The 26,809-nt window shown below is 42.6% G+C and overlaps 1 protein-coding gene across 3 annotated transcripts in view; it reads right to left on the bottom strand.

Moving 5' to 3' along the window:
* SMC1B (structural maintenance of chromosomes 1B) overlaps positions 1-26,809 on the bottom strand; it is an 896,774-nt gene that overhangs the window by 571,150 nt on the left and 298,815 nt on the right. For all 3 annotated transcript variants that reach the window (XM_033952101.1, XM_033952100.1, XM_033952102.1), the window contains exon 9: positions 26,027-26,234. In XM_033952101.1, coding sequence (XP_033807992.1) covers positions 26,027-26,234 — 208 coding nt within the window. The remainder of the gene's footprint in view (positions 1-26,026; positions 26,235-26,809) is intronic.

Below are 26,809 nucleotides of genomic sequence, written 5' to 3' on the forward strand. Positions count from 1 at the left end.
AGCTCACGTTCGCAGTCTAACACCACCTCTGGCAGGAAACACATTTCAAATCTGACATATAAGAGCAGTGCCTTTACTGGGTCATACCAGAGGTCCATCACACCTACCAGTCCGCTCACACGGCGGCTCATCAGGTCCAGGACCTGTATAGTAATCCTCTATTTGTACCCTTCAATCCCCTTTTCCATCAGGAAATCATCCATTCTTTTCTTGAAACCCAGTAGCATACTCTGTCGTATCACACCCTCTGGAAGCGCATTCCAGGTGTCCACCACCCTTTGGGTGAAGAAGAACTTCCTAGCATTGGTTCTGAATCTGTCCCCTCTTAATTTTTCCGAATGCCCTCTCGCTCTTGTAGTTTTCAAAAGTTTGAAAAATCTGTCCCAATCTACTTTCTCCATGCCCTTCATGATCTTGTAAGTCTCTATCATGTCCCCTCTAAACCGCCGCTTCTCCAGGGAAAAGAGGCCCAGTTTCTCTAATCTTTCTGCATATGAAAGGTTTTCCATACCCTTTAACAGTCGCGTCACTCTCCTCTGAACCCTCTCGAGTATCGCCATATCCTTTTTAAGGTACGGCGACCAATATTGCACGCAGTACTCCAGATGCGGGTGAACCATCGCCCGATACAACGGCAGGATAACGTCCTTCGTTCTGGTTGTAATACCTTTCTTGATAATACCTAGCATTCTGTTCGCCTTCTTAGAGGCCGCTGCGCATTGTGCCGACGGCTTCATTGTTTTGTCCACCAATACCCCCAAGTCCTTCTCTAGGCTACTTTCACCCATTACTAGCCCTCCCATCGTATAGCTGTACATCGGGTTTCTGTTTCCTACATGCAAGACTTTACATTTATCTACATTAAACTTCATCTGCCATTTATTTGCCCACTCTCCCAGTTTGTTTAGGTCCCTTTGTAAATCTTCACAGTCCTCTTTATTCCTAACCCCACTAAAAAGTTTTGTGTCGTCAGCGAATTTTATAACTTTGCACTTCAGCCCTGTTTCTAAGTCATTTATAAATACATTGAACAACAGTGGTCCGATTACCGACCCCTGCGGAACACCACTCGTGACCCTTCTCCAGTCCGAGTAGTGGCCCTTTACTCCTACCCTTTGCTTCCTACCCACCAACCAATTATTTTTTTCTACCTATTGTTGTCTGCTCATTATTCAAATCATGTTGGTCCCAGGCTCTGGTTGTCTTCTGATAACTTGCTTGCCTGGGTCTCTTGCCCATTTGTTGTTCCTTCTTTCTCCGTGCTAACCATCCAACTTCCATCTCTGTCCTCCCTTTCTTTCATCCAGAGGTCTGGCATCTTTCTTTTTTTTCATCTCCATCCCCGCAGCTGCAGCGATGGACCCAACCATCCCCAGATCCACCATCTCTCCTTTTCTCAACTACCCTTTCATCCAGCACTCTCCCTCCTTCCTCACTACCCCAGGGTCCACCATCTCTCCTTTTCTCTTCCAAACTACCCTCCTATCCAGTATCTCTATCCCCTCAAACACATATCCCTTGTGTCCAACTTCTCTCCCTTTCTGTTCCTTCCCTCCCTATATCCCATTGTCCACCATCTCTCTCACTCTCCTCTGTTTTAGACCCATTATTTCTTCCCCATCACTCCCGTCCGGTATATGCATGTCTCTTTGAACCTCCCCTTCCTTCCCTCCCTCCGTGTACTTCTAAACCAGGGCCCCCCTCCCCAAAGACCTGCCCCCCCCCGATGGCCTGCATGTTCCCCCTTCTTTGCAGCGTCCTCCCTGCCCCCCCACGAATGTTTGATCCCCTCCCCCATGCCCAGCATGCTTTCCCCTTCTTTGCAGCATCTTCAGAGCCTACAAAGAGGATCGCCAGTTCTGTAGCGCTCCTTGAAGGCTGCCGTCGTCTTCAGGAGCTTGTTCCCTCTGCCGCAGTCCCGTACCTCCTCTGATGAAAGGGGCAGGATCATGGCAGATTGAACATGCTCCCGAGGACGATGGCAGCCTGCAAGGATCGTTATAGCACAGTGGTCTCAAACTCAAACCCTTTGCAGGGCCACATTTTTGATCGGGTGACCAGAGAGCTGGATCGAGGACATATGCTAGATGTAATTTACTTGGATTTCAGCAAAGCCTTTGATAAGTTCCTCATAGGAGGCTGTTGAACAAACTTGAAGGGCTGAAGTTAGGACCCAAAGTGGTGAACTGGGTCAGAAACTGGCTGTCGGACAGACGCCAGAGGGTGGTGGTTAATGGAAGTCGCTCGAAGGAAGGAAAGGTGACTAGTGGAGTCCCTCAGGGTTCGGTGCTGGGGCCAATCCTGTTCAATATGTATGTGAGTGACATTGCTGAAGGGTTAGAAGGAAAAGTGTGCCTTTTTGCAGATGATACCAAGATTTGTAACAGAGTAGACACCGAAGAGGGAGTGGAAAATATGAAAAAGGATCTGCAAAAGTTAGAGGAATGGTCTAATGCCTGGCAACTAAAATTCAATGCAAAGAAATGCAGAGTAATGCATTTGGGGATTAATAATAGGAAGGAACCGTATATGCTGGGAGGAGAGAAGCTGATATGCATGGACGGGGAGAGGGACCTTGGGGTGATAGTGTCCGAAGATCTAAAGGCGAAAAAACAGTGTGACAAGGCAGTGGCTGCTGCCAGAAGGATTCTGGGCTGTATAAAGAGAGGCGTAGTCAGTTGAAGGAAGAAGGTGTTGATGCCCCTGTAAAGGTCATTGGTGAGGCCCCACTTGGAGTATTGTGTTCAGTTTTGGAGACCATATCTGGCGAAAGACGTAAGAAGACTTGAGGCGGTCCAGAGGAGGGCGACGAAAATGATAGGAGGCTTGCGCCAGAAGATGTATGAGGAGAGACTGGAAGCCCTGAATATGTATACCCTAGAGGAAAGGAGAGACAGGGGAGATATGATTCAGACGTTCAAATACTTAAAGGGTATTAATGTAGAACAAAATCTTTTCCAGAGAAAGGAAAATGGTAAAACCAGAGGACATAATTTGAGGTTGAGGGGTGGTAGATTCAGGGGCAATGTTAGGAAATTCTACTTTACGGAGAGGGTGGTGGATGCCTGGAATGCGCTCCCGAGAGAGGTGGTGGAGAGTAAAACTGTGACTGAGTTCAAAGAAGCGTGGGATGAACACAGAAGATTTAGAATCAGAAAATAATATTAAATATTGAACTAGGCCAGTTACTGGGCAGACTTGTACGGTCTGTGTCTGTGTATGGCCGTTTGGTGGAGGATGGGCAGGGGAGGGCTTCAATGGCTGGGAGGGTGTAGATGGGCTGGAGTAAGTCTTAACAGAGATTTCGGCAGTTGGAACCCAAGCATAGTACCGGGTAAAGCTTTGGATTCTCGCCCAGAAATAGCTAAGAAGAAAAAAATAAAAATAAAAAAAATTTAAATTGAATCAGGTTGGGCAGACTGGATGGACCATTCGGGTCTTTATCTGCCGTCATCTACTATGTTACTATGTTACTATTTTGGATTTGTCGGTACTTGGAGGGCCTCAGAAAAAATAGTTCATGTCTTATTAAAGAAATGACAATTTTGTATGAGGTAAAAACTCGTTATAGTTTATAAATCTTTCCTTTTGGCTAAGTCTTAATAATAATATTGTCATTTCTAGCTAAAGAGACATATGATCAAGAAACTGTTTTATTTTACTTTTGTGACTGTGATAAACATACCGAAGGCCTCAAAATAGTACCTGGCGGGCCGCGTGTTTGAGACCACTGCTATAGCACCAGCGATCCTCTATGCAGGCTGCCATATTATCTAAAGGTAAGAGAGGGAGGCTGGGGAGGAAGCCGGAGGACACTGCAGCACTTCCTCAATGACCCTCCCCCCTCGCCCCCTAAAGCAGGAGTAAATATAAGTAAATATGTTTACTATGTGGGCTCCAATACACTGTAGAGAATATATGAATAGCCTTACTGGGTCAGACCAATGGTCCATCAAGCCCAGTAGCTCATTCTCATAGTGGCCAATCCAGGTCACTAATGCCTGGCCAAAACTCAAAGAGTAGCAACATTTCATGCTACCGATCCAAGACAAGCAGAGGCTACCCCCATGTCTTAACATAAGAATTGCCGCTGCTGGGTCAGACCAGTGGTCCATCGTGCCCAGCAGTCCACTCACGCGGCGGCCCTCTAATAAAATACCAGCGTCTTAACTGAGACTAGCCCTTCCTAAGTACATTCCGGTTCAGCAGGAACTTGTCTAACTTTCTCTTGAATTCTTGGAGGGTGATTTCCCCTATGACAGACTCCGGAAGAGCGTTCCAGTTCTCTACCACTCTCTGGGTGAAGAAGAACTTCCTTATGTTCGTACGGAATCTATCCCCTTTTAATTTTAGAGAGTGCCCTCTCGTTCTCCCTACCTTGGAGAGGGTGAACAACCTGTCCTTATCAACTGAGTCTATTCTTGCATGTTTCGATCATGTCCCCTCTCAATCTCCTCTGTTCGAGGAAGAAGAGGCCAAGTTTCTCTAATCTTTCGCAGTATGGCAACTCCTCCAGCCCTTTAACCATCTTAGTTGCTCTTCTCTGGACCGTTTAGAGTAGTACCGTGTCCTTCTTCATTTATGGCGACCAGTGCTGGACGCATTACACCAGATGAGGGCGCACCATGGCCCGGTACAGTGGCATGATAACCTTCTCCGATCTGTTGTGATCCCCTTCTTCATCATTCCTAGCATTCTGTTCACCCTTTTCACCACCACCGCACATTGTGTGGATGGCTTCATCGACTTGTCGATCATAACTCCCAAGTCTCTTTCCTGAGAGGTCTCTCCAAGTATCGCCACGGACATCCTGTATTCGTGCATGAGATTTTTGTTACCTACATGCAACATTTTACACTTATCCACGTTGAACCTCTTCTGCCATGTTGATGCCCATTCCTTGAGCCTGATTGTCACGTTGCAAATCTTTGCAATCCCCCTGTGTTTTCACTACTCTGAATAACTTCGTATCGTCCGCAAATTTAATCACCTCACTCATCGTATCAATGTCCAGATCGTTTATAAAGATGTTGAAGAGCATGAGTCCAAGCACCGAGCCCTGCGGCTTCCCACTGGTGACGCTCTTCCAGTCCGAGTATTGTCCATTTACCCCCACTCTCTGTTTCCTATGCTCCAGCCAGTTTTTAATCCATGTGAGTATTTCACCCTCGATCCCATGGCTTGCAATTTTCCGAAGTAGTCGTTCATACGAAACCTTGTCAAACGCCTTCTGAAAATCCAGATATACAATGTTGACCGGATCACCCTTGTCTACCTGTCTGTTTACTCCCTCAAATAAGTGCAGCAAGTTCATCAAACATGATCTGCCTTTGCTAAAGCCGTGCTGACTGTTCCTCATCAGCCCGTTTCCGTCAAGGTGATCAATGACGCAGTCTTTTATCAGTGACTCTACCATCTTTCTCGGTACCGAGGTCAAATTCACCGGTCTGTAGTTTCCCGGATCTCCCCTCGAACCTTTCTTGAAGATCGGCTAACATTCGCCACCTTCCAATCTTCCGGAATCTTTCCCGATTTCATCGACAGATTGGCTATTAGTTGAAACAGTTCAGCTATTGTCCCTTTCAGTTCCTTGATGACCCTCGGATGGATGCCATCCGGTCCCAGGGATTTGTCGCTCTAAAGCCTATCAATCTGTCTACACACCTCCTCTAGACTTACCGTCAATCCTTTCAGCTTTCCGTCTTCGTTTCTAGTACATAGCATGTATGCTGAGTAAATATTCTTTGGTAAATACAGACGCAAAAAATGTGTTCAGTTTGTCGGCAATTTCTTTGTCCTCCTTTAGCGCTCCCTTTATTCCATGGTCATCCAACAGTCCCACCGCTTCCTTTGCAGGTCAATTCCCCTTAATATATCGAAAGAACGGCTTGAAGTTCTTTGCCTCCTTGGCTATTTTTTCCTCGTAGTCTCTTTTGGCTCCTTTTACCGCCTTATGGCACCTACGTTGGCATTGCTTGTTTCAGTTTTCGTCCGTTTTTGACCTTCATTCTTTAAATGAAGTTTTCTTGTCTTTGATCGCTTTCTTTACCTCTACAGTGAGCCATGCCGGTTCTTTGTTCTTTTTCCTCTTGGATCCTTCCTTTGTTGATATGCGGTATATGCAGATTTTGCGCCTCGATGACATTGTCTTTAAAGAGGGACCAAGCATGCTCTAGCGTTTTTACAGTGCCTATCCTCTTCTTAATCTTCTTCCCCACCATGAGTCTCATTCCTTCATAATTTCCCTTTCGGAAGTTCAGCGCCATGGCCGTCATTCTGGACTGATGTTTTTTCCCTGCGTCCAGGTCGAAGCGGATCATATTGTGATCGCTCCTTCCCAGCGTCCCTTCTACTTCTACACCTTGTGCCGGTCCCCGCAGTCCATAATTGTATTTCTTCTTGTATTTTCCTTGATAAGTTGTTCCAGGAAGCAATCGCCTACAGCATCCAATAACTTGGTCTCCGTACTGCAGGCGGAGGTGCCAGTCTATCTCCGGATAGTTGAAGTCACCCATGATAACTGCGTTGTCTCTCTTGCAGTTTCGTTTAATCTCGTCCATCATTTCTCCATCAATTTCTTCAGACTGCCCTGGGGGCCGGTACTAGATGCCAATCTTCATTTCCAGTCCATTTGTTCCCAAAATTCTGACCCACAGAGATTCTAACTTATCCGTCGGTTGTAGCGTGTTCTCTCCAGTAGATTCAATTCCCTCTTTGACGTATATGGCAATGCCCCCACCTTTTTGAGCCACTCTGTCTCTGCGGTATAGTTTGTATCCTGGTAGCACCGTGTCCCAGACGTTTTCCTCAGTCCACCATGTTTCCATGATGCCGATGTCTACATTATCTTTTTGTGCCATAGCTTCTAATTCATCCATCTAATTCCTTAGGCTCCTTGCGTTCGTGTACATACACTTGAGTTTGTGACCTGTTCCTTTCTTGCATTTCCTTCCCTCTTGTGTCCCTTTTGATCTGTCTTGCCTGTGATCCGGTGAGCCTTCTCCTCTTTCTTCCTGCACAGTATCCTCCGGGTATACCGGTTCCCGAACCGTCGACTCTCTCTCTCGGACGACTGTTGGCTTTCCCCTTCTTCCTAGTTTAAAAACTTCCCAACTTCTCTCTTGATGTTGCTTGCCAGAAGCCTCATTCTGTCTCTGCAGAGGTGGAGTCCATCCTTCCTGTATAGCTTGCTCTTCCCCCAGAATGTCGTCCAGTTGCACACGAAATGGAATCCTTCTTCCTCACACCAGCACTGCATCCACGCGTTGACTGCTTGCAGCTCCATCTGCCTCTTCTCGTCGGCCCTGGGTACTGGCAGGATCTCCGAGAATGCTATCCTCTGCGTTCTTGTCTTCAGCTTCTTTCCTAGTATCCGGAACCGGTCCTTCAGTACTTCTCTGTTGTAGTTCCTGCTACTCACGTTGTTCATCCCCACATGGATCATCACCGTCATATCTTCTTCTTCCACACTGTCGATGATCCTGTCGATGCGGCTCACTATGACTTCTACCTTGGCTCCCGATAGGCAGGTCACCTCTTGATCCAGTCTTCCTCCCGCTATGTGGCTGTCAACTTGTCTGATGATGGAGTCCCCCACTACGATTGCTGTCCTCTCTATCTTCTCTTGATTGTCCAGCCGCAGGTCCGTGTCCCTGGTGTATGTCCATCTCTCCAGCCGTAGGTCTGTATCCTATGTTCCCGTCCATTTCCTTTCATCCTGGCATTCATCTTCTTGTGGGTTTCCTCCGCTGTTTCCAGATCTTGCTGCTGTGTCACCTCTTTCCTCCTGATAGTTGTCCATCTGGTGGTCCACTCTCTGTAGGCGTAATCTGGCAGTTCCACTGTTGCTGGTGTTTTTCCACTGCCTCCCTGTATGCCTCTTCTATGAAGTTCTCCAGCTCCCGGACTTCTTCCTCGATGGTGTCCTCCGCCTTGATGTTCTCTGCATCTCTGTCTTTATAACAGACTATGGACTTTTCCTCCAGGAATTTGTCTAAACCTTACTTAAAACCAGCTACGCTATCTGCTTTTACCACAACCTCTGGCAACGTGTTCCAGAGCTTAACTATTCTCTGAGTAAACCTATAAGCAAATTAAATCCCAGTAGTGCCAATGTGATAAGAGTATCAGAAATATTCAGCACAGTAAAATATGCATAAAACAGAAACAAATTAATGGAATATAAAGAATATTCATGTATTTTATACTTATTTTTGGTCATTTTAGAATTGTTACACTGTTAACACAATGTAAGCTGTTTATGTCAAGCTATATCGGTAAATCTCTTCATGATGGCGATAAAATACAATAAGCTGCTGAACTACCGTATTTATGTATGTCCAAACATTTTCCATAAGATACCAGGAAATGCAGTTCCTGATTTAGGACTCCTATAGGACATCAGTTTAATTTCTTAAAATTTCTATCCTTCATTCTGCTTTTTGTACCCTTAACAACATCTTTAATAAGAGGAAATTTAGAAGTCTCTGCTCTTAACTTGCACGTTTGATAAAGCGATGTAATAGACAATCAGCATTCACTTTTTCCCTAAAAAAGAGGCAAAAAGTTAAGTTTCCAGTAAATGAGGGGAGTTACAACCCCCCAAATCCCCCACAACGCCGGCGCGATCTCTATTAAGTAAAGTGGGGGGGTTCCCCACCAACACCCCCCGTCGGAGCCCCTTAAAATACTGTTTTTCTTCGGCATGCTTCCGCCTTGTGCTCAGTTGTCTGCACTGGGTTGTTGGCGCACCTTTGTCGTCACGCGCTTTTGTCTATGAACCGTTATCTTGAGTAGACACTGACAATATTCAAAGGTTGTTCTATGTGAATTTTTCATTTTGCCCATGTGCTTTTTCTTCTCAAAGAGCACATATTTTTGGAAAGGTGTTATTTTGGGGTTTTGATGAAAAGATTGGAATATACAAGTTTCAAGTTTTATTAAAATTTGATAAAACGCTAATCATACATTCTAAGCGTTTGACAATTTAAAAAAAATTAAAATTGGGAACAATTAAACTTATTAGTGACATGACATTACCTACATGAAAACAGCAGGATGGTAGGGAGAAATACAATTTTAAAGGAAAAGAGTATAATTAAGGTTAAAAACAATAGGAAAATGGGAAGAATCATATCAGTGTTGAATATAAGTGAAACAGAATTTGGCAAGGAAGGACCCAGAGATCATTTAGCAATCATAAGCATCTTTAAATAAGAAGCTTTTAAGATTGCCCTTAAATTTATCTAAATTTTTCTCAGACCTCAAGTGTGATGGTAATGAATTCCATATTGTAGGGGCTATAGTTGCAAATTAAGTAACTGCCCTACGTGTACTAATGGATGGGACATGAAGAAGGTGCTGAAAGGCAGATCTTAAAGTTCTCAAAGGATCATGAGGAATAAGGAACTTATGAATAAAAGCAGGTTCCTTGGAGTTCATAGTTTTAAAGGAGATTAAAGCAATTTTATAAGTAATGCGATGGTGTATTGGTAACCAATGTGCACTTTTTAGCAAAGGAGTGACGTGGTCAAACTTTTTCTTGTTCATTATAATTTTTATGGCAGTGTTTTGTATTAATTGTAAGCGTTGGATGTCTTTTTGGATGTCTTTTGAATAAGGAATTACAATAGTTGCGTTTGGAAATTATGAGGGAGTGAATTAAAATGTTAAGAGACTGAGGATCAAGAATGTTGGCGAAGGATCTGACCATTCTGAGTTTCCAAAAACAACACATACTGTATATATTCCAATATAAGTCGAGACCCCCCATTCCCCCCAAAAGGAGGAAAATGGTTGACTCGAATATAAGTCGAGCAGCTTAATATTCAAGTGTCCTGCCCCATCAGGCTATGCACCCAGCCCCCTTCCTTCCTCCCTCCCCTGTCAGGCTCTGCGTCCAGCACCCTTCCATCCTCCCCTCCCCTATCAGGCATTGCACCAGCCCCCTTCCTTCCTTCCTTCCCCTGTCAGTCTCTGCACCCAGCACTCTTCCTTCCTTTCCTTGTCAGATTGTGCACCCTCCCTCCCTGCCCTAGCCTAATACAGTACCTCATCTTGACGATCTACGGTGGAGGTGCAGCGGGCAGGAGCGAACTTTCCAAGATCCTGCCCTGCTGCTAACCGGCTGCCACGAGTTCCTTCAGCCGCTGAGCGACACGAGCAGCAGCACTATTTGGCGCTGCTGCTCGGTACTGAGAGGCATCCTTACTGGCTCCTACAAATTCTCGAGAATTTGCGGGAGCCAGCATGGAAGCCTCTAAGTACCAAGCAGCAGCGCCAAATTGCGCTCCTGCTCATGTCACTCAACGGCTGAAGGAACCATAGAGAGGAGGACTCAGGCCCATAAGCCACTCTAACAACTGCATTCATGGTAAAAAATGTAAGTCCACCAAAACCCTACTGTACTACCATATAAGTGCCACCTGCAGCCATAAGGGCTATTGGGGTTGTAGATAGGTAGGTATAGTAGGTTTTGGGGGATTTACCATGACCTATAAGGGAGTTGTGGTGAGATGTTTATGTGGCACCCTTTTTGTGAAGTTCATAGCAGTGCCCTGTAAGGTGCCTCACTGCTCTCTTGCTATGTTTGGGTGGCCAGTCCATCACATTGCTGGCCCCTCCCAAATCAAAAAGATCCTGTTTGGGGCGTTTGGTACATGGACAAATATTTGGGCGAGAATATGGTATAATGATAGACGTACTGGTGGTTTGGACGATCAAATGCCTGGACGTACACATAGACGATTTTCAAAAAAAATTATCTGCAATAGAATCAAAAAAATTAGAAGGGGATTGGGTTAAGAAATGTTTTTATGCCCCAGCTGTTGGGAAAAAAGCTGGTGTTGCTATTCTAGTGCATAAAAAGTGTTTAGCAACATTCAACATGATATCTATGGATCCATTGGGAAGATGGATTCAAATGGAAATGAGCTCAGGGAAAGATACCCTGTTGCTGTTCAATATATATGTACCTAATTCGAATCAGGCAGAATTTTTTAAGAATCTTCAAAAATTTATTTTATCATCATCTACCTCTAGTATAATACCTCTACTATAATACTAGTAATAGATCTGATATTGGATAAAACACCTAGTAAAATATTAAAATCTTTAGGACTAGATAATTTGGTAAATGCTTGTGGTTTAAAAGATATATGGAGGATTCTTCATTTTAATGATCGGGAATTTTCATTTTGTTCACATGTACATAAGTCATTTTCCAGAATTGATTATATATTTGTATCAGATAATTTAGTTCAAAAAGTTAAAAGGGCATCCATAGATTCAATTATTTTATCGGATCATGGAGGTGTCTGGATTGAATGTGATATTGATGGACAAGAAAACAATAGACCTGTAAGGAGATTTAATAATGCATTGCTTGCAGGCCCCAACTTTATCAAAGAATTTCAGTCAAAAATGAGTAAATTTTTAAAGTTTAATGCTTTGGAAGAAATATCTATGGAAACACTATGGGATGCATTTAAGGTTACTATGAGAGGGTACATAATTTCATACTCATCATACCTTAGAAAACAATTAAATAAAGAGTTTATTCACATAGAGCAAAATATGAGAAATTTAGAATTGCAATTGAAGTCAAATTGGAAACTAAGTATTTATCAAGCTCTTTTAAAAGCAAAATTTAGATATAACGAGATTTCTTCTCAATTGGCTAGAAAACAGTTGGTGTCTCATAAGGCTTTGTATTATGGGAATTCGAATAAAGCGGGAAGATTATTGGCTAATTATCTAAAAGCAAAAAAGAAGAAAATTAAATATTACAGCAATTATAGATGAAAATAAGACAATTCATCAAACTAGCAATATATTAAAACAGTTTTTGAAATTTTATACAAGCTTGTATTCTTCTGTGCATTATTCAACTAAAGAAAAAGAAGGGTTAGAATTCTTAAAGTTGATTAAGGGACCTAAAATTCCCGATCATGTGAAGGGGAATCTTGAAGCACCTATTTCAAAAAAAGAAATACAATCTGCATTGAAGTCCCTTAGAGTTGGATGTGCTCCAGGTGGTGATGGATATATGGTAGAATTTTATACATCATTTCAAAATACATTGTTACCTTATCTACTAAATTTATATCAGGATCAACTGAATAATGGTTGTATAACAGGTACTATGGCAGAATCTTTAACTATTGTTTTGACAAAGCTAAATAAAGATCCCTTGTTGGTTTCTAATTATAGACCGATTTCTTTGATTAATATAGATGGTAAAATATTAGCTAAATTATTAGCTTTACGTTTGGCCAAGGCTCTTCCTTATATTATTGGTATCCACCAAACAGGGTTCATTGCTCATAGACATTCTTCAAATAACACGAGGTTGGCCTTTCATATGTTAAATTTGTCAAAAGGGATGGCTGATCCGGCCTTTTCCATATCCTTAGAAGCAGAGAAGGTTTTTGATGGTCCTTCATGTATCAGGCTATGGAATGGTTTGGTTTTAGTTCTGGATTTATACAAGTGATTCAAACCTTGTATAGCTCACCTTCTGCTAGATTGTATATCAATAATACTTTCTCTGAGCAGTTTTGCTTGTAAAAGAGAGTTAGACAAGGATGTCCATTATCTCCTTGCTATAAGATATTGTTCTGGAACCCTTGTTATTGGCTATTAAACAAGCGAGGGAGATAAATGGTATTCCTTATGCAGGTCGGGAATACAAAGTTTCTGCATATGCAGATGATATTTTGCTTCATTTGAGAAATCCTGAAAGTACTATCCCAAATTTATTGGAGCTGATTGATAGATTTGGAAAATTCTCTGGATATAAAATAAACTGGAGTAAATCAGAAGTTCTTCCATTAAATGTACAAAAGATTTATTTGATGAATTTCCTTTTATTTGGAAGGAAGATGGTATTAAATATTTAGGTATTTCGATTAAAAGCACATTGGAAGAAACTATGAAAATAAATGAAAAATCTCTATTATTAAAGGTCACAGAGATGTGTGAGCAATGGAACCCTTTACATTTGTCTTGGTGGGGAAGAGTTCAAACGGTCAAAATGATGATTTTGCCTGTAGTTTGTTACCAAATGGGTATGTTACCGGTTTATTTTCAAGGGTCCTTTTACAAAAAGTTGAATGGTATTTTGACAAAATTTATTTGGCTTGGGGAAAAATCAAGAATTGCTTTAGTATCTCTACAAAAACCAATTGGGGAGGGTGGGGTAAATTTTCCCAATTTTTATAGGTATAATCAAGCCTATATAATGTGTCAAGCTATGTATTGGATCCTCCCTGAGCTCTTGGAATATCAGCCAGATTGGTTATATCTTGAATGGAAAATTATGTCCCCGATGCGACTTTCTCATATATTAAATATCAGAATACCTAGTTATGCTAAGGACAATGTGATTTTAATTGACACATGGAAAACAATCAAATTTATTGATAAATTAACGGATGTTCCTATAGGGAAATCTATTTTGCAGTCCTTATGGTTAAACTCCAAGATTCAAATAGGTGGTGCTGGGATCGCTTGGAAGAATTGGATGCAGGCGGATATTCAGACATTAGATGATGTTATATCTAATGGGAAACTGCTTGATTTTTCACAGCTTCAATATTTATTTGGCATTTTAAAGTCTCAACAATATAATAATAATAATAATAACTTTATTCTTGTATACCGCAATACCATGGAAGTTCAATGCGGTTAACAATAGAAGAGACTGTACATTTACAGCGATGATACATATTACAGTGTTGTTACATTTACAGAGATGTTACATAAATGGCAGTAATAAAAAGGCATATACTAAAGAAGAGACTGTACGTATACAGCGATGTTACATGTTATAGCGGAGATACATTTACAGAGATGTTAAATATGAGGCTATGAAAAGGCAGGGCAATTAGATAAGACAGAGATTGAGTAAGACATAGTGGCTTGGGAGGGGGGCGAGGTCAGTGGGAATGGAGGCATATCGAGGTCAGGAGGGTGCAGGGAAGGAGGGAAGGCAGCGTTAGCGGAATTTGTCGAAGAGGTAGGTTTTTAGTGACTTCCTAAACAGGTGGTAGAGCGGGGAGTTGGAGATGAGGGTGGTAAGGCAATTGTTCCATTTGCCCGCTTGGAATGCTAGGGTTCTATCAATGAATCTCTTGTAGAGGCAGCCTTTTAGGGAGGGAAAGGTGAATAAGTGGTCGTTTCGTGTGTGAGAGGGGCCTGCTATTTCAAGGTGCTCAGACAAGTAGATTGGGGAAGATCCTGTTAGAGTTTTGAAACAGAGGCAGGCGAACTTAAAGATGATCCTTGCCTCTACTGGGAGCCAATGGAGTTTGGTGTAGTAGGGGCTAACATGGTCGTATTTTTTGAGATCATAGATGAGGCGGACGGCCGCATTTTGGACTGTTCTAAGACGTTTGATGGTATTTTTATCGGATCCCAGGTAAATAATGTTGCAGTAGTCTAATATGCTTAATACCAGAGATTGAACGAATAGGCGGAAGGCTTGGTGGTTTAAGTAACGTTTGATGGTGCGCAGTTTCCAGAGGGTACAGAAACATTTTTTCACCTGGGCACTGGTATGGTCATCGAAGGTCAGGGTGCGGTCCAGGATGACTCCAAGGATTTTTATGGTGGGTAGGATAGGGTAATCTAGCCCATTCAATCTGAGAGAAGTGTTTGTTAATTTATGGTTGGGACTCGCTAGGAAGATTTTGGTTTTTTCAGAGTTCAATTTTAATTTGAGTTTTGAGGTCCACAGTTCTAACTTGGTGAGGATAGATGAGATGAGTTTTTCCATTTCTAGAGTGAGAGAGGTAGTGGGAACAATGATGGTGATGTCATCTGCATATATGAACGATTTTAGGTTTGAGTTTGCTAGGCTTCGTGCCAGAGGGGTCAAGTAAATATTGAATAGGGAGGGGGATAGGGGAGAGCCTTGTGGGACTCCACAAGGGTTACGCCAGTGGTGGGAGAAGGCTCCATTACTGTGGACCTGGTAGGTACGGTTGGTTAGGAAGCCTGTGAACCAATCTATTACCTGTCCGGAGATGCCGATGGAGTCAAGGCAGTTGAGCATAATGTCATGGTCGACCAGGTCGAAGGCACTGCTCAGATCGAATTGAAGTATCAGGGCGCTTTTGCTCAGTGAGAACAGGTGGAGGAGGTAATTTGTCAGGGCAGCTAGGACGGTTTCGGTGCTATGATTTGGGAGTCATGAAGAATATTGAACTTGTCAAGGTAATTCGTAAGGTTGTGGTTGACAAGACCTTCCATGAGTTTTTGGAAGAGTGGTATGTTGGCGATGGGTCTGTAGTTGGTGATGGAAGAGATTGGATCCTTGGGTTGTTTAGGGATAGGTGAAATGAGGATGTGGCCAAGTTCGGACGGGAAGTGTCCAGTGGACAGGCATAGAGATACCCAATTGAAGAGTTCTGCTTTGAATGATGGGGGGGGCGCATTTCATGATTGTGGGAGGACAAGTGTCTAATAGGCAGTTGGAATTGGCGTATTTAGAATAAAGTTCGAGGAATAGATTCCAGTCAGGATTTTCAAAGGAGGTCCAGGACATGTCGGCTATTGAACCTTCTGTATCTGCTGCGTGTAGGTTGAGTGGGGGCTCGGGGCTGTGAGCTGCAAGAGACAGTTTTAGAGTGTGGATTTTGTTCGCGAAGTGGTCAGCTAGAGTGATTGCGGAGGGAGGGAGGTCGGAGGTAGGGCGTTTGTGAGAGTCTATGTCGAACAGGGAGTTAACTAGTCTAAAAAGTGCTTTGCTGTTTAGAGAAGGGGAGTTTATTAGTTGGGAGTAGTGTTTACTGCGCTTATCGAAGATCTATACTATTCAAAACTCTACATTAACAGCACAAGATCTTTCTAACGCCTTTAGTCAAAAAATTAATAATATCCGAAACTCCTTCACATCTATCATAAATAGTAACACGACTAACATAGATCAAATCAAAACCATCCCAATAGCAAAATGCTCAAAATTCAAACTCCCTACCATTAAAGACATAGAATCTTTGTTTCAACAAATTAATTTAAAAAATTCGGGTTCCGAGATTATCCCTCCGTACTATTTAAAAAAATATATTTCTCATTTTGGACCATTCATTCACTTACTAATACTGAAGAGTTTAATAACTGCAACTGTTCCTCCCCTTTGGAAAACCGCGACCATCATTCCTATTATCAAAGATCATAATATCAGCATAAATGACCCCTCTAATTATCGGCCAATAGCTAATTTACCATTCTTGGGAAAACTTACGGAAAAACTAGTATTTAATCAACTCTCTGATTTCATAGAGAGTACTAATGCTTTACATCCAAACCAAACAGGGTTCAGAAAATTTCATAACACAGAATATTCATTAATAGGTCTAACTACCAATATTCAATATCATTTAGATCACCACAAATCTGTCATCTTGTTCTCTTTAGATATCTCAGCAGCGTTCGACACCATAGATCACGACTTATTGTTACAAAGACTAGAATCAATAGGCATAACAGATAATGTCCTAAATTGGTTAACCTCATATCTTGCAGATCGCACCTCCTCTGTTAAATTTAAAAATGAAACGTCAAAAGTTTATTCTTCTACATTTGGTATCCCTCAAGGTTCTATCTTATCCCCTCTTTTGTTTAACATTTTTCTTTCTCCATTGTTAAGCATTTGTCAATCCATAGGCTTTACCCCATTTGCATACGCAGACGACGTTCAACTCATACATCCTTTAGATCCCAAATGCGATAACGAAATCAAATCCATCAATCAAAAATTAGAAATAATTCATTCTTGGCTAAATATAAACAAATTATCTCTTAACATAAAGAAAACTAAAGCTGTATTATTTACTTGGAGAAATGATATAACTTTGTCAAATTCATTTATTCTTAATAACACCACACTCAATCTAGTTCCCTCAGTTAAAATTCTTGGCGTTCTAATTGACGAAAAATTCACTTACCACGATCATATTTCTCTTACAGTCAGAAACTGCTTTTTCAAATTACGTCGTATTAGATCAATATCCAAATTTCTGACTCCCAAATCTGTCACAATATTAATCCATTCGTTAGTAATATCTAAACTTGATTATTGTAATGCTCTATTCCTTAACATATCATCGAAAGAAAAAAGGAGATTACAACTGATTCAAAACACTGCAATAAAGTTAATATATAATGCAAAGAAATACGATCATGTTTCTCCGCTGTTAAAAGATTCTCACTGGCTGCCTATCAGCCATAGAATCACATTTAAAATAATGCTACTCATCTTCAAAACTTTAGCTAGTGAAGAACCCCAATTTATATCTAGACTCTTGATACCCTATAATACACAACGCTCACTTCGTTCCTCTAACCAAAATCTTCTCTCAGTTCCTTCCTTGAAAATTATCGGTACTAGAAGGGCAGATATTTTTTCTGTGACAGGTCCCCTATGGTGGAATGCCCTTCCCCAATATATTCGTAATGAAAAAGACATTTTAATATTTAAAAAATCTTTAAAATCTTATTTATTTAGAGATGCCTTCAATGTCTAAAGCAGATTATGTTTTTAATAGCTGAGATTTTTATGTACCCTTACCTATTGTTTTTCTTTCCACTTTTTTATCTTAAACGAAAATTGTAACTTTTATTTTTTCCTTCCTAACTATATGTTTGTTTTAGTCAAATGTTTGTTGTTAAATTGTGAACCTCTTTTTACCTTATTATATATTGTAATGTACATCGCTTAGTGATTATAATAGGCGATTAATCAAATTTTGTTAATAAACTTGAAACTTGAAACTTGATCTGTTTTTTGTATTCTTTGACTTTCAGTCGCCAGGTAAGTCTGTCTAAATCTGTCCCTGATTTACACCAGATTCTTTCAAGTTTCCGGACTTCTCGTTTTATGGTCAGGAGGTCCGCGTCAAACCAGCTGTTTGAGGGGCGAAGAGTTTTCGAGCGAAGTTTAAGAGGGACAGTGGTGTTAAGAACCTGGTCGCTAAATTTTTCCCAATTTAGGTGGAAGTTGGGGTCTACGTCGGAGTCGGAGATGAGAGTGTAGTGTGACCAGAAGTCTGCTGGATTTAGATGTTCTCTTGTCCAGATGCATTGCTTTGTATGGATGGGGTTAGGCTTTTTGTCAGGTTGTTTTTTGTGCCAGGCTAGTTCGAAATTGCACAGGAGGTGGTCAGACCAGGGGGTATTTGACCAGGTTTGGTCTGAGAAACTTATATTGGGAGTGGTGTTGGTATTGGAGAGAAAGGTGATGAGGTCGAGGTGGTGACCTTTGTTATGGGTTGTGGTTTGAGGGGGATTGGAGAAGCCTAGTGACGTGAGGAAGGAGAGAAGGTCTGCGACATTTGAGTTCTCTTTCTGTTCTAGGTGTAAGTTGATGTCTCCTGCTAAGAGATTGTAGGTGCCTGCTGACGAGTTCGTAAGAAGGTGCTCGTAGAAATCATCTTTTGCTTGATTCCATTTATTAGGGGGTATATAAAATAGCGTGACGATTAGGTTATCTATACAGTCTGTTTTGGAAATTTTGCAGGTGAGGATTTCCAGGTCCTTGGTTGATTTAGAGTCTAGGACATGGAAGTGAAGGTGATTATGGAGAATGATAGCGAGGCCACCTCCTCTTTTTGAGTTTCTTGAGAGAGTGATAATTTTGTAGTGTGGAGGGAGAATGTCCCCTATGATGGGGTCCTGGTCGGAAATGAGCCATGTTTCGGTTAGGAGGACAATGTCTAAGCGAGTTTCTTCCAGCCAGTCTTTGATGAGCTGGGCCTTATTTCTAGCTGAGCGGATGTTCAAGTAGGCACAAGGAAGAATGGATTGTTGTGGGGGGCAGGAGGGTATCGTACGTTGCAAATATTTTAGAGATCGCTTTCTTTTAGGAGTTGGTCTAGGAGGGTGGCGAGTGGTGTTGATCACAGGAATTGGGAAAGGACCTGCTTCTGTGCAATCGTGTAAAAGTCGAAGAGGGCGGAGGAGTTTGTCAGGACCGGGGATTCTATTCCAAGAGGTGTAGGTTGAAATAGGTTCAAATGCTAGAACATTTGTAATCCAGCCTCTTGTGCTAAGCAAATAGAGGAGGAGAAAGGCGGGGAGATTATGAGTGATGCTGGTCATGTTGGAAATGTTGGCCTGGTCGGGAGGGGGGAGGAAGAATCAGAGGGGGGGAGGCAATCTGGGAGGCTAGTGTGAAGGGGAGGCCAAAGCTGGGTTCACTGTGCTGGAACAGGGAAAAAGGCCCAGTCTGCAAAGCCCTTAAGAGGGCTGGAAAAGCAGGCCAGGTGCCGAAGTGGCTGCTGGGGGCTGCAGTTGAAGCAGGCTATTCAGAGTGGGTTCCCTGAATGGAAAAATGTAAAAACATATTTTAGTCTGCAAGCTGCCCAGTGGTACACATTGATTTCTGGATTTTTGAATAAAAAGCCAAAAAATAGTCTTAGAGACATCTGGAGCATTGAGATAAAACAGTATATTTCTGTGTCTCAATGGACACAAATTTGGACTTGGAGATTGAAATGTACAGCGCCAGCATCTATGAGACAAACATGGTTATTTTTATTACATATGATTTTCTGGACCCCAGTTCGATTAAATAAAATAGATAGTGCTAAGTCTAATAGATGCTGGCATTGTCATAGTGATATAGGGACTTTGGATCATCTGTTATATTTTTGTCCTTTATATTTATATTTTGGAAGTCAATTTGGGGACAAATAAATCTGGTTTTGGATTCAAATGTTCCACTATCATATGAGGCTATAATTTGTGGAACGATATTACATGTGAAACCCACTTTAAATAAATATAAGGGCCGTCTTTTTATGATCATGACAGGTTTAGCCATTCAATTGATCACGAGTAATTGGAAAAACCATGACAGAATAAGTTACACTTTTTGGTGGGTGAATGTGTGCACTATGTACAAATATGAAAGAATTAATGCAGAATGTAGGGGATTTAGTGATGTATTTAATAAAGTTTAGAGCCCATTAACTAATTTTGTGGATTTATAATAATGTTTATTTATTTTATATTTCCTTCTGTTCATTTACCTTTACACATCCATGGGGGGAGGGGGGTTGGAGGGAGGGAAATAAATTTTGATGGTGACATTTAAATAACTTTATTCTTCATTTATATTATATTTATTTATATTATATGTTATATTATGTTATTATTAATTCTAAGAAATCTTGAATGATATATGTATTACCTGTACAGATAATAGTGCATTGTATGTAGGATATATTGTTCTTTTATTTGTTTGGCACTGTTTTAGATTAAAAATCAATAAAGATTACAAAAAAAAAAAAATTATTTGGATGTACTTTTCGAGAATGGACATTTTGGTGCTGCCGACTTTGAGTGAGTAGCACCCTACGTCCAAATCAGACTTATACTTTTCTTTTGATTATGCCCCTCTACGTATCTACACTGCTTTCCAAAAGACATTACACCCTTCTACATTTTTCCTTTACTGCTGTCTACAAAATGCAATTCAAAACGAACTGATGTAGAAATTTGTTTTGCTAATCTACACAACATATTCTATATTTTCAATGTGAAAGATCAACAAGGGGTTAGAGGGGAGAGATTCTCATGACCAATATTCCTAAGTTAAAGAATGGTGTTTTGCAGGATAACTCATTTACCACAAATGAATACATATCAGCAAAACTACATAATAAAAATATGTGGATTAAATTTATATATCCCTAATGAAAGATTAGGTTTCTTACCTCTGCTAATCTTCCTTCTTGTAAATCTCCTCTGGAGGTTGAACACTAGGGTTCTTGCATCCTCTCCAGCTTTGGCTGCAGGGCTCACAAACTATTTTTGTCTCCTTCCTCTTAAGGTACCTCCCTGGATACTTCCCATGATTCTCAGTTGGTAGCAAAGTCAGGCAGATCTAGCACAATCAGGAAACGCAAGAAAAGAGAAAGAGGGGTGCGGGGACTCCCTGCTACAAGTCAATTCTGCTCATGATAAATAAATTTGAATAGGTATAACTGCAAAACTGAGTACCGTATTTTTCGCTCTATAAGATGCACTTTTTCCCCCATAAAAATTGGTTGGAAATAAGGGTGCGTATTATAGAGCGAATACCCCACCCCAACCTTAATTCCTTCGGCGGTCCAGAGCTGTAGGGCAGGAGCCCTTTCCTCTGGCTGACTCCCTCTATGTAAACACCGCTGTCTACAAGCTTACCCTCAGCGCCGCTCCACGATGGCACGGAGGAAGAGTTGATGAAACACGTCTCTTCAGCTCCCTGATTTCGGCAGCATAAAAAAGTTTTCAGTTCTGGCAGCGCTGTAAAAAAAATAGAAGGACCTCTGACAGTGCAGAGGTTAAATACCGCCACTGCCCTGCTTGAAACACGAGGACTCCTGCAGACATCGGGACTGAGAAAGAGCTGGCGAAGCAGCAACGTCTCTCTTCAGGGACCTTCCTCCGGCTGACTCCCTCCTGCCCTTTCCTCCAGCTGACTCCCGCAGCGCAGGACAAGGCAGGAAGCAAAACGCTTGCACCTGCCTTCTGCACCGCTTTGACTCTGACGCAGCATCAGAGTTAAAGCGGTGCAGAAGGCAGGTGCGAGCATTTTGCTTCCTGCCTTGTCCTGCGCTGCGGGAGTCAACTGAAGAAAAGGGCAGGAGGGAGTCAGCCGGAGGAAGGTTCCTGCAGCTCGGGAGTCAGCTGGAGGAAAGGGCAGGAGGCTGAAAGTTCCTGCCCTACAGCTCTGGACCACAGGAGGAATTGAGGTAAAGGGGGAGCCCTGCCTGCCTGCATCACTGTGGGGGGGACCCTGTCGGGGGGAGGGGGCCCTGCCTGCTACTAATCCTGCCTGCCCTGCCCTGTGCCCTATCCCGGCCAGCCCTGTGCCCTGCCCTAGCTTACCCTGTACCCTGTCCCGGTCTGCCCTGTGCCCTGTCCCTGCCTACCCTATCCCGGCCTACCAGTAGATCACTAGAGGGGGAACAGAGTACAGAGTCTAGTAGGGAGAGGGGGACAGGGTGCAGAGCCTGACAAGGAGTGTGGGGTTGGGTGCAGAACCTGCCAGGGAGAATTTGGTTAAGAATGTTTTTTTTCTTGTTTTCCTTCTCTAAATCTAGGGTGCATCTTATGGTCAGGTGCTTCTTATGGAGGAAAAAATAAACTTTTCGCCACAGGACACATAGCCTGAAGATGAGAAGTGGCACCACCCAGGGACCCCTCCAACCCCTTAATCTTAAATAAAAGGATACTCTTGTAATTTTTAGAGAGGCCGGTCAAAGACAGAAATCCAGTTTACCAGTTACTGAAGAGGCAACCTGCAAATCGGACAAAATAGATGGAACATAAGAATTGCTGCTGCTGGGTCAGACCAGTGGTCCATCCTACCCAGCAGTCCGCTCAAGCGGCAGCCCCTACGTCAAGACCAGTGCTCCAAATGAGTCTAATCTCACCAGTTTAGTATGAACTTATCCAACATTGTCTTGAAACCCTGGAGGGTGTTTTCCCCTATAACAGACTCCGGAAGAGCGTTCCAGTTTTCTACCACTCTCTGGGTGAAGAAGAATTTCCTTATGTTTGTACGGAATCTATCCCCTTTCAACTTTAGAGAGTGTCCTCTCGTTCTCCCTACCTTGGAGAGGGTGAACAGTCTGTCTTTCTCTACTAAGTCGATTACCTTCAGTATTTTCAATGTTTTGATCATGTCCCCTCGCAGTCTCCTCTTTTCAAGGGAGAAGAGGCCCAGCTTCTCCAATCTCTCACTGTACGGCAACTCCTCCATCCCCTTAACCATTTTAGTTGCTCTTTTCTGGACTTCTCAAGTAGTACTGTGTCCTTCTTTATATGCTGGACGCAGTACTCCAGGTGAGGGCACACCATGGTGCGGTATAGCGGCATGATAACCTTCTCTGATCTGTTCATTATCCCTTTCTTGATCATTCCTAGCATTCTGTTTGCTCTTTTCGCCGCCGCAGCACATTGTGCTGATGGCTTTATGGACTTGTCGATCAGAACTCCCAAGTCCCTTTCCTGGGAGGTCTATCCAAATACCGCCCTGGAAATCCTGTATTCATGCATGATATTTTTGTTACCTACATGCATCATTTTGCACTTACCCACGTTGAACCTCATTTGCCATGTCGCGGCCCATTTCTCGAGCTTGATTATGTCACGTTGCAGATCTTCGCAATCCCCCTGTGTCTTCACTACTCTGTATAACTTCGGATTGTCCGCAAATTTAATCACCTCACTCGTCGTACCAATGTCCAGATCGTTTATAAAGATGTTGAAGAGCACAGGTCCAAGCACCGAGCCCTGCGGCACTCCGCTGGTGATGCTCTCCCAGTCTGAGTATTGTCCATTTACCCCCCACTCTCTGTTTCCTATGCTCCAGCCAGTTTTTAATTGACGTGAGTATTTCACCCTCGATTCCATGGTATGCAATTTTCCGAAGTAGTCGTTCATGTGGAACTTTGTTGAATGCCTTCTGAAAATCCAGATATACAATGTCGACCGGGTCGCCCTTGTCTATCCGCCTGTTTATTCCCTCAAAGAAGTGCAGCAAGTTCGTCAGGCAAGATCTGCCTTCACTGAAACTGTGCTGGCTGGTCCTCATCAGATCATGTCCGTCAAGGTGATCAATGATGCGGTCCTTTATCAGCGCCTCTACCATCTTTCCCAGTACCGAGGTCAGACTCACCGGTCTGTAGTTTCCCGGATTTCCCGTCGAACCTTTTTTGAAGATCGGTGTAACGTTTGCCATCTTCAGTCTTCCGGAATCTTTCCTAATTTGATCGACAGATTGGCTATTAGTTGAAGCAGTTCAGCTATAGTCCCTTTCAGTTCCTTGATGACCCTCGGATGGATGCCATCCGGTCCTGGAGATTTATCGCTCTTAAGCCTATCAATCTGCTTGCATACCTCTTCAAGACTGACCGTCAACCCTGCCAGTTTCCTGTCTTCGTTTCCAGCATATAGCCTGATAGGTTCCAGTATGCTATGTATATCCTCTTCGGTAAATACAAACGCAAAGAATGTGTTCAGTTTGTCAGCGATTTCTTTGTCCTCCTTTAGCACTCCCTTTATTCCAGTCATCCAACAACCCCACCGCTTCCATCGCGGGTCGTTTCCCCTTAATATATCAAAAGAACGACTTGAAGTTTTTTGCCTCCTTGGCTATTTTTTCCTCACAGTATGGGGGGTGTTTAGCCTCTAGAGATTTACAAGAAGAAAGATTAGCAGATATAAGAAATAGAGAATGACACGGGGAAAAAATTTGTCCCCGTCCCCAAGACCACCATCCCTATTACCACCCCATCCCCGCGACCACTGTCCCCGCACCGTCCCTCCCCATCCCCGTGACCAATGCCCCGCCCCGTCCCAGCAGCATCCATACAAGCCTCAGTACTGCAATATTTAGCTTATTCCTTCCTTATAAATCAAAGTTCTGGCTGCTGAACTAGAGAAAGAGATTTTCAGCTGGCATGACTTTTTTATAAATTTTTATAAACACAATTAAATAAATAAATAGAAATTTTGTTTTCTACCTTTGTTGTCTGGTTTCTGCTTCCCTCATCTTCTCATTCAATTCCTTCCATCCACTGTCCGTCTTCTCTCTGCATCTTCCATTTGCTCTTTTACTGTTCCTCTCCCTTCAACCGCCCCCCAATTGGTCTGGCATCTTCTTCCCTCCGCTCCCCCAGTCTGGCATCTCTGCCTTGTTCCTTTCCAGCGACTTCTCCCCACTATCTCTTCCCCATTCCCTTCAGCATCTCCCCACTCTCTGTTCCCCATTTCCCTTCAGCATCTTCTCCCCACTCTCTCTTCCCCATTTCCCAGCGTCTTCTCCACTCTCTTTCTTCCCCAGTTCCCCTCAGGATGCTTCAGTGTCTTCTCCCTTCCATCCCCCACCCCCTTCGAGAGGTCCAGCAGCTCCCTCCCGCCGGCCAGCCGTGCATCTCCCTCCCTCTCTTCCCCTCACCTTCTCTTCATGGCGATTTCTATAAGGATATGCCTTGTATTGCAGCCAGAGCCTTGAAGTCGCGTTGTGTTGGCTGCTGGAAAAGTCTCCTCTGATGCAACTGGAAACAGGAAGCTGCATCAGAGGAGACTTTTACAGCAGCCACATGCAATGCAACTTCAAGGCTCCGGCTGCAATACAAGGCATAGCCTTATAGAAATCGCCACAAAGAGAAGGGAAGGGAAAGGGAGGGAAGGAGATGCACGGCCGGACGGCCTGCGGGAGAGAGGGGGCTGCCGAACCGCACACTTGTTCACCACCCATGCTAACTCCTTTAACTGCGGAGACAAGACCATTCACCGCTCCACAGGGTGGTGAATGGCCTTGTCCCCATACTCGCGGTGACCTTTTTTTTGTTACCGTTTCGGCGGGTTACCTGTGGCTAGCCGCGGGTAACAACTACCTTGTCATTCTCTAGTAAGAAGCCTAATCTTTCATTCTTGTACAATCCCTCTGGAGGCTGAACACTAAGGATGTATCAAAGCAGTCCCAACTCTCGGGGGGGGCCCAATGAGCCCGCCGCCAGAATGGAAGCGCCAAAAGCTGTAGCACACTTAGCTGCCACATCAAGTCGGTAAAACTTGGTAAAGGCGTGAAAAGAGGCCCACGTGGCCACCCTACAAATCTTCAGTTGAGACCGCATGAGATTCAGCCCACAGGAAGTCATTCCTCTGGTAGAGTGGGCCTTTGCCCCAAGAGGGGGCTTCTTCCCGCTGATACATAAACAGCGGAAATGGCTGCAAGTATCCATCTCAAGATGGTAGCCTTGGAAGCAGACCTACCCCAACGCGCAGGGCACACCAAGACAAAGAGATGGCCCGACAGACGGAATTCATTCATGGCCTCCAGGTATCTCAACAGGAGACGCCGCACATCTAGCTTTATTTAATGTATTGGTGATTGCAAGTCTAATAGTATTCCTTTTTTTCTTCTGAGCTTGCTAAAAAGTCAGAGCTTTGAAAAACTTAAATTTTTCCTGTACAAATTTCTCCATCAATAAACTCTAATCATATGAGAAAGAAATGTTTTCCTTACCACTGAATCATGGTACATCCTCTTCAGATTCTCCAGAGTTTCTATTCTCATTTTTTGACGGTGGCTCTCATGGTGATCAATCCTAGCATTTTGCAGGTCACTAACAATGCTATTCAGCTCTTCATTCACTTCACCCATTCGTCTCTTTGAGTTCTCAATTTCATCAGCCAGGATTTCTTCCCGTTGTTTCAGTTGTTCTAAAGAATCACTTTATGCGAAAAAGTACGATGTGAGAATTATAAAAATTTGTTTTACTTCAAAAGTAGAAACATTTTGAACTGCATTTTTGAGAGACAGATCTTACTTATTAAATTCAAATCTTTCATTATTATGTTATAAAGTAGTAAAAGACTATAAGTCAGCAACATTGTTAATTCTTCAGAAAACAAAAAAAGAAAATTAGAATAGATATAGTAGATGTACACATTTATGGAAAATGAGAATGATCATAATCATTAAGACATGTAATCATCCTGTTTGTTCCACTTTTTTTCCCATTATTATACTTAAGGTGTTTGATTTCTTTATGCTCATATTTTCTAAATGAACAGACCTAGATTCCACAAGGTTATACATGAAAATGAAAAACTATCTTGTCACTGATTAATGAATAAAGCAATCAAGATGAAGAAAACAAAAAGATGTGTGAATTGGTAGTAGGAAATGGTGAAGTGCTAATGGATAAACAAATTAGAATTATGAGTTTGTGGGAGTATGTGGTATTACCAGCTCCAGTTCAGCTTAGGACTTTTATTTGTCAAATCAAGAGACTTTTTCTATGTG

The sequence above is a fragment of the Geotrypetes seraphini genome, chromosome 7 (assembly GCF_902459505.1).
Source record: "Geotrypetes seraphini chromosome 7, aGeoSer1.1, whole genome shotgun sequence".
NCBI classification, from domain to species: domain Eukaryota; kingdom Metazoa; phylum Chordata; class Amphibia; order Gymnophiona; family Dermophiidae; genus Geotrypetes; species Geotrypetes seraphini.